Source organism: Sylvia atricapilla, chromosome 9, assembly GCF_009819655.1.
Source record: "Sylvia atricapilla isolate bSylAtr1 chromosome 9, bSylAtr1.pri, whole genome shotgun sequence".
NCBI lineage: Eukaryota > Metazoa > Chordata > Aves > Passeriformes > Sylviidae > Sylvia > Sylvia atricapilla.
This window is the reverse complement of record NC_089148.1, coordinates 4732656-4749902: the sequence shown is the minus strand read 5'-3', so window position 1 is coordinate 4749902 and position 17247 is coordinate 4732656. Positions and strand designations below refer to the sequence as shown.

At 45.0% G+C, this 17247-nt stretch overlaps 1 protein-coding gene across 2 annotated transcripts in view; it reads right to left on the bottom strand.

The window, feature by feature from the left end:
* The window catches only part of LAMC1 (laminin subunit gamma 1), a 66334-nt gene extending 63689 nt beyond the window's left edge, over positions 1–2645 (bottom strand). For both annotated transcript variants that reach the window (XR_010744200.1, XM_066324657.1), the window contains exon 1: positions 2185–2645. Coding sequence is in view for 1 of the 2 variants with exons in the window: in XM_066324657.1 (XP_066180754.1) it covers positions 2185–2575 (391 nt within the window). In the remaining variant the exon portion in view is untranslated. The remainder of the gene's footprint in view (positions 1–2184) is intronic.
* Between the last annotated feature and the right edge of the window lie 14602 nt (positions 2646–17247).

Below are 17247 nucleotides of genomic sequence, written 5' to 3'. Positions count from 1 at the left end.
TCCAGGAGTCTTGAAAAAAAAATTGCTAATGTACAAAGAAAAGAAGGTAAAAAGGGACTATAAGATATGCTTATGTGATATATTCATGTTGAATCTCCAAACACAAGGAAACACTCTGGGGCAGAGACACTCCAGGCTTCTGGGACACATGGATGTGCCCATCAGGTGACCCCTGGTAGAGAACTTGGTGCCTTCAACTACATCCCACCAACGCTGGTGTGAGCTCTCACAAGATCCAGCTCTCCAAGCCCAAACACCTTTTTTCCCTTTAATTACATTGTTATTGATACTAAACTTAATGCTCAACAGCTGCTCTTGATTAGAAGCTGTGAATGGCTGCAGTGGGACTTTAATATTTACTTGATTTAATGACAAGAGGATATATGTTGTGGTTTCAACTTTCAACTGGCTTGTCTTCCAGTTCTAAATTATTACCCTTCCTCCATGTCATGAGAGCTTGAATAACTGAAAAAACAGAAAAGAAAAGCTTGTCCACAAACCAAAGTGAAGGCTAAAATACTTTATCCCAAAGGAACCTCTGGAATTGACAACCAATCAGAAATTTGACCTTTTTTTGACTGGCTGTTGCAGTTCAGCAGCAATGCTGGCTGTTGACATGCCTAACCCATCCAGCAATTAAAAGACAATGCTGCCCCAGGAATAAGAGGATACACAGCAGATGTGCCCTTGCACACATGATTTCTAACAGCACCTGCCACTTTTCCAATCAACATCTCCCACCTGGATCCAAAGCTTATTGCCTGGAAAACTCCGTGATCTAATCCTGCGCTTGGCTGAGTCAGGTTACCAGTTGGACTTGGTCTTAAAGGTCTTTTCACAGACTCATAGAATGGCTTGAGGTGGAAGGGACTTTAGGCTCATCTCATTCCAACCCCTGCCAGGGGCAGGGACACCTTGCACTAGACCACATTGCTCCAAGACCCACCCAATTAGCCTTGGACATTTCCATGGATGGGACATCCACAGCTTCTCTGGGCAAACCTGTCCCAGTGCCTCACCACCCTCACAGGGAAAAATTTCTTTCTACTATTTTTCCAGCCTAAATGGCTCTATGATGCTGGTGCATGGGGTGGGACACAATCACTGCAACCTGCTCCACTTCCAGCTGCCTCTGGCAGCGCGGCCTCTCCTCTCACAAACCAACAGCACCTCCAGTGCAGACTGCAACGGAGCAACCCCTGCAGCATTCAACTGGAGAATGCTGAAAGTCAAGTTTACCAAGCACTGTTGAGCAGATAGGAGTAAAACATCAACTGAGGGGTGAAGAACCTGCACAGGGCCAGACCCCCGGCTGAGGACATCCCAACACAACCGCGGGGTGCAGCCAGCATTAATTTAGACCTGGTGAACATGGCTGGGGACCTGTAGAGCGGGGATTCAATGACACCTCCTGAACACCAGAGCACCCAGGGCCTGGCTATTGGCACTCACCCAGACAGGGCAATGCCGAGAGCATAGATGGCCTGTCAGCCCAGAATCACAGAATGAGGCACTTTGGAAGGGACCACAGCGGGTCATCGGCTCAAGCAGGGTCATCCCAGAGCACATGGCACAGGACTGTGTCCAGACAGCTCTGGAATACCTCCAAGTGAGAAAGACTCCACACCCTCTCTGGTCCCCGTTCCAGTGCCTGGTCACTGCACAGGAAAGAAGTTCTTTGTCATGTTTCAGTGGAACTTCCTGGGCATCCATTTCTGCCCGTGGTCTCTTGTCCCATTGCTGGCTCCAGGGAGCAGTGTGCTGCGTCCAGCCCCTGAGCCCTCCCTGCAGACAGGGACACACAGGGCTCCTCTCAGCCATCTCCTAAGCTGAACACTCCCACCCCATGAGAGAGATGCTCAAATCCCTCCATCATCTATCTCCACAGCCTCTGCTGGACCTGCTTCAGGAGCTCCACATCTCTCTTCTCCTGAGAAGCCCAGACCTGAACACCACATTCCAGGTGTGCCTCACTAGGCCTGAGGAGAAGGGCAGGACCAGCCCTGGAGGGGCTGGCGATGTTGGTCCTAACGCACCCGCGGCCACCACGGCGCACAGGGCTGGCTCCGTGTCCACCAGGACCGGCGGCTCTCTCCGCAGAGCCGCTCTCCAGCGGGTCCCCCCGGCCTGCGCTGGCGGCCAGGCTTACCCTTCCCCGGCTCCCTCCCCGCCGCCCGTCCTTACCCAGGTGCAGGGTGAGGTTCACGGCGGTGGGGTGCTGCACGCCGGCCAGCATGGTGCGGCTCTGCCACCAGGTCGCGTCGGCCGGACTGTTGTAGTCGGTGAGGAAGGCGGCGCCATGGCTCAGGTGCGGCTGGGCGGCGTCGCAGAGGTGGCAGGACTGGGTGACGCCGGTGACCCCGGTCTGCACGCAGTACTCCTCGGCCGGAGTCCCGCACGTGTGCGTGGCCAGCACGGTGGCGTTGAACGCCGCGTTCACGAACTCGGGCATGCAGCGCTGCGCCCGCCCGCTCCGCTCCTCGGCGCACTCGTCCATTGCAGCGCCGCACGGCGCGGGCGCCCACAGCCACAGCGCCCACAGCCACAGCGCCCAGCGCTCGCCGCCGCCCCTCATGGCGGGGCCGCGGGAGCCGGCGGGGGCACGGACGGGAATCGCTGGCTCGCCGGGTGCCACCGCTCGGCGCCGGCCGCGGGCTGAGACGGGCGAGGCCCGGCGGGGCGAGGCCAGGCCAGGCGGGGCGGCGCGGAGCAAGCCGGGAGCGGAGTCCCGCGGCGCGGCAGGGCCCGAGCCGCCCCCGCCTCACGGAATGCGCCGGCTTAAAGCGGCGATGGCGGCGGTGGGCCCGCTCCCGGCTCCTCGGCCCGGCCCTCACGGCGGAGCGGCGGGCTGTCAGCGCCCCCGCGCCGGCACGCCCCGCGAAATTGCACCGTCCCAGAATCATGCGGCTCGGAAAAGACCTCCGGGATCATCGAGTGTGACCTCTCAGCCATCCCTGCCTGCCGTGTCAACCGGCTCAGAGCCCCGAACGCCACGTCCAGTCGTTTCTTGGACGCCTTCGGGGGTAGGGACAAACACCTCCCTGGGCAGCCCCTTGCACTGTCTCGTCACCCTTTCTATGGAAAAGTCTTCGTAATGTTCAACCTGAGCGTCCCCTGCTCAGCTTAGGACTATGTTCTCTTGTCCTGTCACTTGTTTACTGGGATAAGACGCCGACCCCCCGGCTGTCCCCTCCTGTCAGGGAGCTGTGCAGAGCCACAGGGTCCCCCCTGAGCCTCCTTTTCTCCAGGCTGAGCCCCTTTCCCAGCTCCCTGAGCTGCTCCAGGTGCTCCAGCCCCTTCCCCAGTTTTGTTCTCTTCTTCGGACACACTCCAGCCCCTCAATGTCCTTCCTGAACTGAGGGGCCCAAAAGCGGACACAGCACTCCAGGTACCTCAGCAGTGCGGAGTTTAGGAGAGTATTCACTTTCCTCGTTCTGCTGGTCACACTGTTTCCGGTTCCAGGTGCCACTGGCCTTCTTGCCCACCTAGGCACACAGTGGCTCGTGTTGACCACCACCACTAGATCCTTTTTTCATTTAAATGCTTTCCATAGGGTGGAAAAAAAGTTTCTTGAGAAATGCAAGAAAATTGGTTGTGGGTTCTCATCTCGGCTATGCCAAATCTGGCTGGTTTGTGCCATCCAAGGACATGCTCCTAGGCAGATCTGAGGGGACCCACCTCAGCTACTGTAATTTTTAATGAACTTTTGGTTATTTCCCTGCCATAGCCCAGATCTCGCTATTGCTTAGAGGCATCAGCTCTATCAGACCTGACTGTAGATTTCATTAAGGCTTTTAGCTATCCTAAGATCTTCCTGCAACTTTTCAGGTTGAGAAATAGCGTAAAGATTGTGTAAAATCAAGAAATCCTGTAAAGCCGAAATGTCTCTGCCCATGACAGGAAGTTAGACTTGGTGACTCTTAAAAGGTCCCTTCCAACCCAAGCCATTCTATGAATCTATAAAACTGCTTTTCCAGGAGAAAGTGCCTCCAGAAGCCTTCTCAGTAAACAGGAAACTACTCCTTGAGAAAAAATTGATAGGGGAGCCAAGGAAAGGCTTTGTAAACTTGGTTATATCCCGAGAAAGCCAGAATGCAGCCTGCGGCTGAAAGAACTGAAAAAATACAGCCTGTTCTGGGAAAAAAATGCACATTGTTGTTTTAAAGTAAACACACGTATCCTACAGAAGTCCTTACATTAAGAGCCTGAGCCGGACTGTTCACAAAGTCTGCACAGCACACACTGGTCAGCAAGCCTAGAAATCATCCTGCTGCTGGGAGATGTTTTTACATGTGTGGTTGTTATTACACATCAGTGTGGTGGTTCCTCTTTTGGCCTCCCCTCAGAGCATTCAGCTGGCCTTGGTGAGAATATCCGTGCTGAGGGTTCCCCTGCCTCCCCCAGCACCAGCAAAAGGGACGAAGTGCAGTTCAGAGTCATGCTGCCTCGCTATTGTTCAGGCTGGGATGACACATCTCCAGTGGAAAGTTGGATTTCCGCTGCTTCCCCCACTTTTCCTCCTTTTCTGCAAACAAGCCGTCTGTTGTGAAAGCAGCGCTGAGCTGATGCCGTCGGGGCAGAAGCTCTGAAAACAATGTGCTGGTGGAGCTCCTCAGGTTCAGCAGCAGCCTGGCTGGTGCCTGCAGCTGAGAGTGGACACGGCAGGACAGGCAACAAGGGAGGAACAGCTCGATGTGAAGAAGGGAAGATTGGGATAGAGGTGAGGAGGGGGCAAGGACTCCAAGCCGGATCAAAGGGTGTTGCCACAAATCCCTATCAGTGACACAATGAGATCATCTGTCCGTATGCCAAAGGTTCCCACAGATAATGGAAAAAGATTCAGCTTCACGCTACATTCTTGGGTTTAAAAATAGTCAGCACCTAAACCAAATAATTTACTTCAGGATTTTAACTATTCAGTTTAAAGTAGCTATATAGGACCTATATAGTGAGTTATTCTGTATGGCAGGAGTGGCTGGGGGGAAGGACAGACTGTTTGATAGGATGGATACCTACAGTTAACCAGCTGTAAAATAAGAGTATTTGTGGATAAGGTTCGTGACTGTGATGGGCTCAGACACACTTATTGACTGTAAGTTAATTGTTGCTCTTAAGTTAGCTGTTGAAATGGGTATGTTCTTACTTCAGTTCTCTTTTGACATACACAGATCGGGTTAAATGATTGAGAACAAGTGGAGAGAGACTAAGAACAAAGATAAGAATTACAAAAAAGGAAAAAAACCCTATAAAAACCTGATAGGAAACAGCTTTTAGAAGGGAAAATCATACAGGAAATTCTGTCAGCTCTCAGAAGGCCAGAACTCCCAAGGCTGGCAGTCTCCCTCTTAGAATAGACCCCTTTTAGAAAAAAAAAAAAAAAAAAAAACCAGTGTTCGCTTTCCTTTTGATAAAAAAAAAAAATAGCAACAATATTGTATGTGCCCACAAGCAAGTTAAAATAATTAATCAGGAGCACTGTTGGCCTCTGTGTCCTTCTACAGCAGCTCAAAACAAGGGCTAGCACACCTCTGCACCCACCAAGATATTTGACCCATTTGAGGCTTAGGAGGTCCAGAATGTTTTTCACAAGAGGCTGCACTCATTTTAATTTTCAGTCTTCCCATACTGATTTAGCATCAGCATTTGTTCAAGGACAATATGCAGGCATATAGGAAAGGGAAATGCTGAGGAAAAACTCAGAAATTTCAGTCTGTGATAGCAGACCTTGGTTTGCTCCATGTGTGTCAATTGTTAAAACAGGTAAAAGTAACACCCACAGAGAAAAAAATACCCTGCTTTTGCTAATAAAAGTAAACGGATACTTTTAGGATCCCCAAACTAAAACTGTATACCCTCAGCATTTCATTAGCAGTACACAGATGTCAGTTTACACTAAAAACTGGAGGACACAAAAGCCCCAGGCTCACCATCAGCCTCATAGAGTTATCAGCCAGCCGAGGAGCCACCCAAGCGGGCTTAGGAATTGTCACTTGTCACAATCTGGCTGGTTTGAGGAATATAAGAAGTTTCCAGCAGCTTCCTGCCCTGCCCTCTGTCATGCCCCACCACTTTCCTCAGCAGACACAATCAAAACAACAGTAATCACAGCAGACATCCACCCCCCGGCCACCAAACAGCCAAAAAAACTTAAAAGAAAGTGAGTCAACAGATCCACCAAAGAGTTGGTGAGGATGAGTCAAAATTCATGAAGGCTGGGTGACAAAATTCAGCTGCTTTTACAGGTGGATGGAAAAAGAAGCCCCCCTGCAGTCTCCAGTAGTGCACTGGGGACTAACAGCACAGGATTGATGTCACAGTGTTTGAGATACACAATTTTATATTAAAATAGGGCTTAAAGCCATCCTGCTTAGGAGAAATTCTGTCAAGGACAGGTGTGAAAGGAATGTGAAATTGTTTGATAAATGGCCAGAAGTATTCACAATCAGTACACATACAGAAGTCAGATAGCCATACTAGTTACTAAACATTCATATCTCATGGTGATCTAACAGAAGCAGAAAGTTACTGTAATCTTATTAATAGAACTGAAAAGTTATTATCCATGAAAGCAGAGAGTGTTCCATAAAATGGTTCATTTTGTTTTGACTTTCTTCATCACTCTTTTGCAGAATGTCTTAAATAATCTTGTACAGCAACAGTGGGTAGTTGCTGTAAAGGTGAATAAAAATGTATCTCTGAATGTCTTCATGTGAGGTAAGCTGCTTCTTTACAAGTTTCTGCAAACCCTGGAAAAATGAAATATGTAAGTGGATTATTTTATCTCTTTTCTCAAGTGGGTCTGGAATGTAGCCTCATTTTCTCTTCTTCGTACTGGTGGTGATGGGGAAAAAAGGTGCTAAAACAAAAATGAAACATGAAAGGCCTGTGCAGCTTTCCATCTTCCTATTGTGGATTCAAGCACAGCCCATCCTTTTAACTTTTTTCATGTATATAAACTGAATTTGTAATCTTTTATTCCTAGCAGATAAGATTTGTATATTTTATCTTCATTCCCTGCTTTTATTCTGCCATGTACTCCTGTGAGGAATTTAATCAAAACCATCTTGCAGTCTGTGTTAGACCGTGGCAGTAACATCAGGACCCAAGTCAACCCAAACTATACTCCCTTCCTGTCTCCAAGCTCTCCTTTGCCTGTCCCACATCTTTCCATGGAGAAAGAGACATGCCTTGAAACATCCAGTGGATCCCTTGGAGAAGAGATGTTCCTCAGCAGTCCTTTTCCCTTCCCTTCTCACTCCCATTCTCAGACAATTCACCAGCACTGCATGGACAAAACTGCATCAGGGGAATTGATTTGATTTATTTCTGTATGGTATTACACTTGTATTACATATGTATTACATACATAGTATAGAGACACTGAATTCTCTGTGAGTTTAGCCATCATCCTTGCACTACAGGGTTCACTGATGGATTCTCTGCCACCAAAAAATTCCGGCAATATTTATGTTTCCAACATACCAATGAAGTTTGCTTTGTAAAGAGCAGGACTAATTTACCCTAATCCATTTGGATAATGCCCGAGTTCTGTTCTTCACCAACTTGCTTGCCTGCACAAATCCTTCGAATGCATGAGCTGGGCCTGTTTACACTACACCAAAACATTCTCAGTGAAGCTATCTTCCAAGCTGATAAAATGCTTCCCAGAAAGTAGTGTGTGTATTGGAGGTGGTCATGGGAGTCTCACCATGTAGGGTGCATGACCACAGTGAAGTTGTTTAACAGCTGCCTGGCTTTCCAGCAGAATTCCCAAAACTGTTTCAACAGAAAGCTGGCTAACTTCTTTTGCTGAGTAAGAACAGAGATGAAATTTTCATCCCAGTCAGTTCTTTTTAATTTATGGTCACAGCCTGGCATCATGGCATCGTCTGTCAATCAGTCTCAGCATGACTATAATTTCATTAGCAGTGAATTGTGGTGTTCTGTCATTTGTAAATCCCTCAATTTCTTCATACATGATGGTCTTGAGAGCAGCCTTGGTTCAAGTGTCTCCCTCATTACAAGAGCTCACCTTTGTCAGTCTGATGTTCTTTACACCTAGGTTTCATGAACTTTCCTTTTCAAAAACAAAAGAAACAAAGTCTCTGAGAAACTCTATCTTCTTTTAGACCTTTCTTTTTCCTGTAAAAAGCCTGTAATGCCATGTATAATTTATGGTCTTAGCCTAAGGTCTCTCGTAGTCACTGGACTCATCCCAGGTCAGCTCATCTAATAGTGGAGCCATTCAAGGTCAGTCTGGACAGGGCTCTGAACTACTTGATCTAGTGGACAGTGTCCCTGCTCACTGCAGGGGGGTTGGACTAGGAGATCTTAAAGTTCTTTTCCAACTCAAACCACCCTGTGCTTCTCTGACAGTCAACAGAGAAAGCCAGACTTTTCGATGATGGACTTTGAATGAGCAGAGCTCCTGTTTCTCCTGCTAAATAAATGGTTTGTCTTGACAAGCAGGCTACAGTTTGGTTTGCTGTTCTGCCAGAAGAGTTAAACCTGGATGACAACCTGGAGGCTGGGAACACTAGATGTAATTTTGGGATCTGGAGATCACTGATCTGCACCAGCTGCTTGTCCCTCCCCACACATCTCCACAATTTGTCTCTGCTCCTGCATGGACTTAAGGCAAAGCTGCTTTCCCTGACATATGACAGGAAGAATACAGTGCAAGGTGAGCAGCTTCAAGGAATCTGAGCTACAGGGCTGCTTTTGGGGCACATACCCATGTCCTTGGCTGTCTGTCAGCATGTCCCAGCTCTAGTCTTGGTACCCCCAGCTCACTGTGTCCTCCTCTGCGTGGCTCTGTTGATGGTCAGACAATCACCAGTTGAGAGGACAGAAGAGATATTCTCTGAACTCAAAGCCCCACTGCCACCAAGGACTAAATAGACAAAAGAAACCATTGAGGGAAAATCTGTTTGGTCTCTGTAGCCAAGAACCAAAATGGAAAAAAAAAGTTACTTGGAATGAACAGAATCTTCTGAAAATATAGCTATTAGCTCTCCAGAGTCTCTGCAAAGCTACAGAGTATACATGAACTGCAATTTTCAGAGGCTTCTAACTCAGCCATCCTTAGGTAGATGCTTGCAAGAACACTGAAAGCTTATTTTTAACATCCATACCATCCTCATGTTAAATTGCTGTTCAGATCAAACAGAGTCACCGTGAAATACATACAGTGATATAAATTACATGTGCAAAATAAAAGAAGGCACTTAATTTACAATTAATCCTGATCCATAAGACAGAGTGCTGGAACCTCATTCATTGGGAGGAACTGAATTCCTGTTTCCTTCTGTACCCATATTTTTTTTTTTAATAATAGGAGAAATTTTCCTGCTGGTTTAAGGCATGCAAAATGCTATGTAAACACTCACACGGCTACTTACAGATCATCAAAGCAGAGGAAATGATCTTTTTAAACTCATCACTGCATACCATAAACAATGGGAAAATGTATAAAATACTTTATAAATAGACTGTTTCCTGCTAAAAGTCATTTTTTTCTTTTTGAAATTCCACTAGCAAACTACCTAAGGAGGAGATTTTAAAATTATTATTTTTATTAAAAGAAGAACTCAGTAGGCAAGAAAAAACACATGTTTTATAGCTATAGGCTGCATTTTGCTTTCTGGGAACTTGAGCATACTACCCACATTTTTATCCCTGACACTCAGTTTGTGGAAATATCAGATGAACAAAGTCAAGTGTTCAGCAAAATGGATTGATTGCAAAGGGATGGGAAATTCTATACCCTGTATCCTGTTCTTTTACTTGTCAGTTCTTTAAAGAATAGGAAATCTGTAGCTTCTGCAACTGCTATTAATTTCTTCCATTTTGGAGCTCAAGAAAAATTTTATATCTTGTGTTAATTATAATAAAAGCAGTATATTTATTATATTAAAAGCATTTATCCAAGTAGATCAACTGCAACATTCATCTTTGATACAATAAATTACCTCCAGCTATAAGCCCATTATTTTAAAATCACATGAAGGAGCAAAATCAAGATTTAGCATGTTGATTTATTAAACAATGAATTGTAATTGTTTGTGATGGAGTTAACTTACAATAAACAGGGGAGGTTGCAGAGGAGAACCTACATCTTTACAGAATGAGTGTCAACCTCTTCTGCTCCTGTTTTCTCACAAAGATTCAGATTCCTGTCAGTGAAAGGTATTTTAAGTAGCATTAAATCAACTTTGGAGGTTTAGATACTATTTTAAATCACAGAATGCTCTTTAAAATAGCATCTCACTGTGACTGCCCGGTGTTTTTTTAACCTAGAATGTAGTTTTTGTTGGACTACTTTTTGACTTGAATCATTCTCAAAGCGCATTTCACACTTCCCCATCAGCCACTGGTTTGTGGCAACCAAGTTTTTGCCACCTGAACTGTTTGACTTCAAAGGCTAAAAAAACAAAAAGGCTCCAGAACATAAACATCTCTATGCAGTAATACACACCATGCCATTACAATCCCAAAGCTCCAAAATCATATTGGAAACTTTATATATGTTTGTCCTGCGTTTCCCTATAGTGAAAATTAAGAAATTTCCCCATGTGTGCCCATGAGCAGTGAAGGCTGCCTTATTGAATATTACTGATGTAGCTGACACCACCAGATAACATTGTATTAGTTTTATACCCTTGTTTGAGGGCTTTACAAATCCACAGGAATATTCAGCTTCTCCCTCATTTTGCTGAACTACTCGTGTTTCTCGTTACAGTGAAGTTGGTCACACAACAGGTAAATTTGATTTAATGAGTTTTGCCAGCACCACCCTCAGGCTTGCTCCCTTCCAATTAATTTACACAAATATAAATGTAATTCCCCCACACGGTACTTGAAAGCATCATAAGCTTCCAGGTAATCACCAAGAGTTCTTTTCAACTTACCTAAATTTAGGGCAGCAAGGTCAGGCTGGATGGGCTTGGAGCAACCTGGTCTACTAGAAGGTGTCCCTGCCCATGGCAGGGGGTGGAACAAGATGAGCTTTCAGGGCCTTTCCAATCCAAACCATCCTGGGATTCTGTGATTCTATTTAAACATTTAACGTTTTCTTCTTTTTTTTTTTTTTTTTTTTTTTGCCCCACCTTGTGTTTATGTGTTCATTCTTTGCTCTTCCTGGATGTGAGGCCACAAGTCCCAAGGGAGCTAAGCAGCAGGAGACATTGCTTGTTTGTTAACCTGTAAAACTCAGGCTGGAAAGCTTTTCCTTATTTGCACCTCATCTCCAGCTCACCTGTGGACAAGTATAGGTACCCCCAGTTTTAACAAATTGAATTTCTCAGGACAAGAGCCAACAACAACCATTCCCTCACTGGAAGCCACCTAGCCAGGTCCCAGTTTACCAAAATCTGGCTTTCCAAAGAGAGAAAACAAAATGAACAATGCAGCACAATAGATGGCACATGACTTTGTTAGTCCCTTGAAGTACATAGCAGATATTCAGCATTTTTCTTATATTTAGCCCAAGCCCTTTCACTCAGAGTCCCTTCCAGGCCACAGTTGGGATGGCAGATGTTCTCCCAGTGTGTTACTCTCTTTGCATCCTGTAGTGGGGATTGCCAATTTGGGTACTTTGTGACCACTTTGAACTCTCGCCAAATTTTTAGCAGTGTAAAAATGCTGGATGTGAAATTTGGGTACAATTTAGAAGTAATTTTTTCATTCGGATACGCAGAATTAATAGAAATGTTTTTATAGAAATGTCTTTGCCGCCACTATGTGTTCAGGTCTCTTTCTTCCCTTACTTATTTCCAATGATTTTTAAGCCCTCTCCAGAGAATGCTTTCTGCAGGTGTGGTTTTACTAAACTTGCTTTACTGACAAAGATTACTGACATTTACAAACCAGACTTGAGTATTAATTAAGTTTATTAATTAAGAAACTCCATGAGTTTCTCCTGGAGAATCCCTGTGCAGTTTAAAGGTCACCTTTACTGAGGCTGAACCTGGAAATCTTCAGTCCAAAAGCAAAAGCTCTGTGGAAGCTGGAAGCAAGATAAGTTACATAATGTGGGGAAAAGCCAATAAGTTACTTGCATTGTTTAGACAAGTTTGAATATATGAAGTTGCAGGCAATGAGGAAAGGAGCCATCCTTTTAAAGTAAATGCAGAAATCAGCATTTGGGACAGCTTCAGTGCTCTTTGTTGCCCACTTCTCAATGTTGGTTACTATGACTACCTGATGTAGCCATTCCTTTTAATGTATGTTTTTTTAATATTTTTGAGTCTGGGCAAGTATTCTACCAAGAAAGAATGGCAGAAGGACAAGATACTGTTCCCACAAATGCTGGTTTTTGGTTTACATCACAGACCATTTATTTAAGCAGCTTTTTGAGCTGAATAACAAGATCATACAGCTGTGTCCATCTCTCTGGTTCTTCATACGCCTGGCAATGCTAATGTCACATTGCTCAGAAACTCCTCTGGCTCAGCTGACCTCATGCAGAAATGTCTATCAGCTTGTAGTTGCTCCATCCTTGGCTGTACAGAGATCTCTGACCTTAGTCTCCTCACTCCAGCTGTGTGTCTTCTTCCCGCCTTGCTCTTGTTATTCCAGAGGCATTGTTCCGTGTTGCTTTACTATTCTCTGTGCATGGCATTTCTAAGGATATAGCAATTTATCTCGAGAGCTGACAGGAAACATCCTTTTGGTCAAAATAATCAAGTAGCCAACATTGGCATGGATCCTGATGACTCTCCTGATTGAGAGGCATTCAGGGAGATAAAGGTTGTTGTGACATTGGTTTTGTCCCAGTGATAGATTTAAAGTGACACTTCAAAGTGACTTCACAGTCACTTAAGGTGACACAATTAGTCAGAATCCCAGAGATGTTTCTTTGGAAAAAAAAAAAAACCAAAACCAATAAATAGTTTTACAACTTTGTCAAGTGCGTGCGATTTGGAACACTCAAACACAAAAATTTTGAGTTTTGAAAAAGTTAATCTTGGACTTTCTCCTTAGTGAGAGAAGAAGAGGAAATATGGAAATATTAATCTGAAGGTCTTGAGAGTCTGCAAGCCTGAAAATGCCTTCACATTCAGCTGTTGATTTGTTTTCCTTATTGGTGCTGCACCCTTTCAATAAAGATTATCAAACAGCAGCCTGCAACTTGTCAGCTGTGTCTGCTCAGGGTTTGGCTTTAGTTTACTCTCTTTGTTATGTATTACAGCCAGCTTAAAAAATTGCAAAACCTCACAGCACAGCATGTGAGGGCCCCACAGAACCCTCCACTTATCTGTTTAATAGAGAGGTGTTGCTGTTTTGGGGACAAACTGATGTAGAGACTTGCTCTGGTTCTCCCATTGTCTGGTGATGACAGTGATCCTTAGCAGTCATTAATTACCATGTGCAGAGAAACATCTTTCTGCACGTTTTATCCTAATTGCCACCAAACCAAGATCAATGTGTGTTGCATGTTCAACTTTTACCTAATATCCATGTCCTAGTGTAGATGTTTGTGAACCATTACCGGTATGATGGTGTGAACATGGACATTCCTAATGAAAACAAGGAAAAGTCTTTGGAAGCAAAGTTCTCTTTGTGTAACAGAGGTACCTGCCATAACTGATGCACTAGAGATGTCCCTGAGGCTGACAGCCTCTCCTGGGATAGAAAAGTTTCAAGGTCCTTAGCAAGCCCTTGGAAAGGCACTGTCTGTCTGCTGCGGGCAGGATTGGTGCAGGATGAAGATGCTGACCCGCTGCTGTCTATTTTTGATCTGTTCTTTTTGGTCAGCATGGCTTAGCCCATCTTTACTTCACTGCCCTCGCTCATCTTTACCAGCACAGCAGGGCCACTGTGCTTCTGCCGGGCTCATACAAGAGCCAGTCTCCCATGTGCCTGCACAGAAGTGGCCTCTAGAGACACAGGTGTGGTGTTTTTTACCCCCTCTTCGTTCTCTCTCCTCTTGTGGCAGACTGCTGCCACGCCCAAAGGATGAGCAGAGCCAAATTCCATTCCTGAGGCATTGCTGAGCTTCCTGTGAGCAGCCTGCCAGCTCCACTAGCCAAAGCAAATGTCTGCACTAGCCCTAAGGGAGGGGGATGAACCGTTTTATGGCAGCTGTAAAAGGCCACGGAGTAAACACCAGTGCTACTGCTCATCTGCTCTCCCAGTGATCCAAGCAGCTTGGAGTGATTCAAACCTCTCTGCTGGCTTTGTCACATTCACATTACAAACTAGAGATTTAGCAAAATTTAGTTCATTAATTTGGGGTTGTTCTATCCAGTGGGAGACTGGCTATTCTATTTGACATTGGTTTCAAGACCTGTAACACTTGAAAACTTCTGCCTGAAAATACACATTCTGCCTTTCCTGCATAGATCCATGTGATCCCCAGGGCTTTATGGGCTTCTTTGTTTCTAAGCACGGGGGCATTCCAGGAAATTATAGATATCCAAAAGTCTAAAGTTGTCTCACATTCAGGGATGTACTAGAAAACTTCTCATTTGGCTTCTCCTAAGAGCGAAACCAGGCAGTTTTCCATTGCTGTGCTTAATTTTCATACTGTGAGTTTAGCTGGCCTTTCCTTCTGCTTCCACAGTGGTCTTTGCAGAGAGTTTACAGGCTCTCACTTCCTTCAGCTTTATCTCTGCAGGGATGTAGATGGGGGATGCCTTGGAACAGCCAATAATGTGACTGGATCTCAAATGGCAGTCCTCACTCTTCAGATTTGGAGGCAGAAAAAATAGATCAGTTAGTGAGTTGCAATCCTAATTTTTAAGATAAAAGTTCAAGTAACTGTCAAATATTATCCATCATATTATGGCTTTGAGGGTGTTGTTAATATTACTTTTCTCCTTTTCCACTTGGAATTGGAAAACCAGAAGAAATCGTTGTTTCCAAATCCCCTTATGAGAACTCTGTGATATCAAAAGCCAAAAAATATTTGATACATGTGGTATACAATCCCAAGGTACCTCAGGTGGGTGCAGCAGAGAGCAATCGATGGCAGCGTGGCTCAGGTAGTTCTTTCTCCTTGAATTTCAGTAATTCCATATGCTGCACAGGACCCATGGGTGCTCTGGCACTGTGGCTTTTGGAAGCAAAGCACAGCTCCATGCCCTGGCACAGTAAACTCACTGCTGCCTCTGTCTTTACTGAGAAAACATACATGTCATTTCAGGTTAATTTTCGGGTTTCTGTATCCCGGCTGCTTAAGCTCCTCATTAGCATGTCAATCCTTGTTTGGACTGTGCCATTCATCAAGTGCAGGCAAGGATTATTGCTTCCCCACTTAACTGGCCATGATGGATTAGGTATTAAAAACCAGACTGAATGTTGTTAAGCAGTACTTTCATGTTTGACGCTCCTTAATATGTAAAGCACTAAGCACATAAATAAAACCAGAAGTTGTCATTTGTAGATGCTAAGAAGTCCATGGCTCCTTCTCCCTTCAGAACCTGCAGCTGAGCTCCCAGACACACTCACTTTTTTCAACACCTGGCTGTTCCCTTAAGAGCTTATTAACTTTTGAACCAGTTCTTGAAAGCAACATGAAATTAGAATGAGAGTGATCCTAACCCACTGAGCCAAATTCCGGCCTTGCACAGGACACCCCAAGGATCACACAAATTAGATCTTTATGTGAATGAACAGGGCTGTGGTGTGTGAAGCTGTACCCAGGGAGCAGAGATGTCTTGGGGAGCTGCAAAATTCATCACTGCATCAGTGCCAGAATCAGCAAGACTTCCCAGGACAACCAGTAGGGTATTAATGGTAACATTTTTTAATACTGTCTTCCCAGTCATAGTAAATAATAGCTTTACAGTTACAAATTAGAAACAATTCTGTAAATAGACCAGAGAAAGATCAACCTCACTCTAAAAAGGGAATTTCTTTTGCTAGGACTTAACAGCAAATACCCTGTAAAACCATTTTTCACTACTGTCATAGAATATTGTACATCTCCTTGATAATCCTTGGTATCCTATTCTACTTCCTCACCTTGCACACCTCTCTTGCCTCCTGTTTAAATGCTGACCAGTAACAGCCAGAGGAAATTAGAAAGCTTCAACAGATATTAGATCATAGTCCAGACTTGTGAGTTTGATACTAAAATTAAGTAGAGTTATCTTTAAAACCACTGGACTTGTGCTTCATGCGTCCAGTTTGGTGCTAGTAACATGACTGAGAGGTAAGGTAACGTGTGAGGGGCAAGCCAAAGAAAGCAGGTTTTGTCTGGATGCAGTGACTACAGCTGTGCCAAGGGAAGGTGCCTAATGCTAATGCACATTTTCCAATGTCCATTCCTGCTGACCGCCCCAGAGGTTCTTCCTTCAGCTGGAAAATAATTATGTTTTTGATAATGGTGGTATGGAGTGACAATTCGTCATTCATTCGTTCTTCAACCTACAGAAAAGTCTGCATCAGCAGAAGGAAATGTGGGGTTGACTGCAGCAGAGCATGCAGGAGATAATACATGCTCCACAGTAAATTAAATCTGGAGATTAATATTGATCCTCTGTAATTCAGAGCTGGATGAAAGAAGCAGTACTTCACCCTTGCCTAGTTTTTAAGAACTCTTGATGAGAACACAAAAAATGTTGGACTTGCTTTGTAACCACCACCATCTCCTGCACCCCAGTAAGCACAAATAATTACTGGTCTGCAGTGGCATTTAGTGGGGAGATCAATTTTGTCAGACTTGGTAAAGAAACAGGGCTGGAAGGCTTTTTATCCTGTGTGTCAGTACACTTCTGTGAGCACCAGGCAGCCAGCTGAGCTTCCAGTGTCTGGAATCCAGTGTATTCCCATTAAATAACCGTCCTCTTCCACATGGATGTGGAGGAATGAACCCCGACTGTTTGGGAAGAGTGATGAACACTGTCTTGGATGAAGGCAGCAATTCATGCTTCTGAGATGGCTCCAGGTTCTGCAGAGACCAGCAGCATCGCATCAGTCTTGATATTCCATGTTCCTGCCTGATGTGGATCACCCAAACAACTGACCACAGAGGGTCACACAGCAGGCTGGCTGCAAAGGAGCCTGGTGCTGCCTGGCATGGTCAGAAAACCACTGCAGCAAAGACTGTTTGCACAGCTTGTCAGACAACGAAGTGAGATCCCCACCGAGCCTAAGATGTGGTTTGGAATCTGTTTGGCAGGAAATGGTTTTAGACACTGAGAAGGTTTCCTCAGAACGCCTTGTGTCTCCAGCAATCACAGTCAGCAACAGAAGCTTTCGAAATTCAAATCCAAACACAAAATCAAAGGTATACCATGC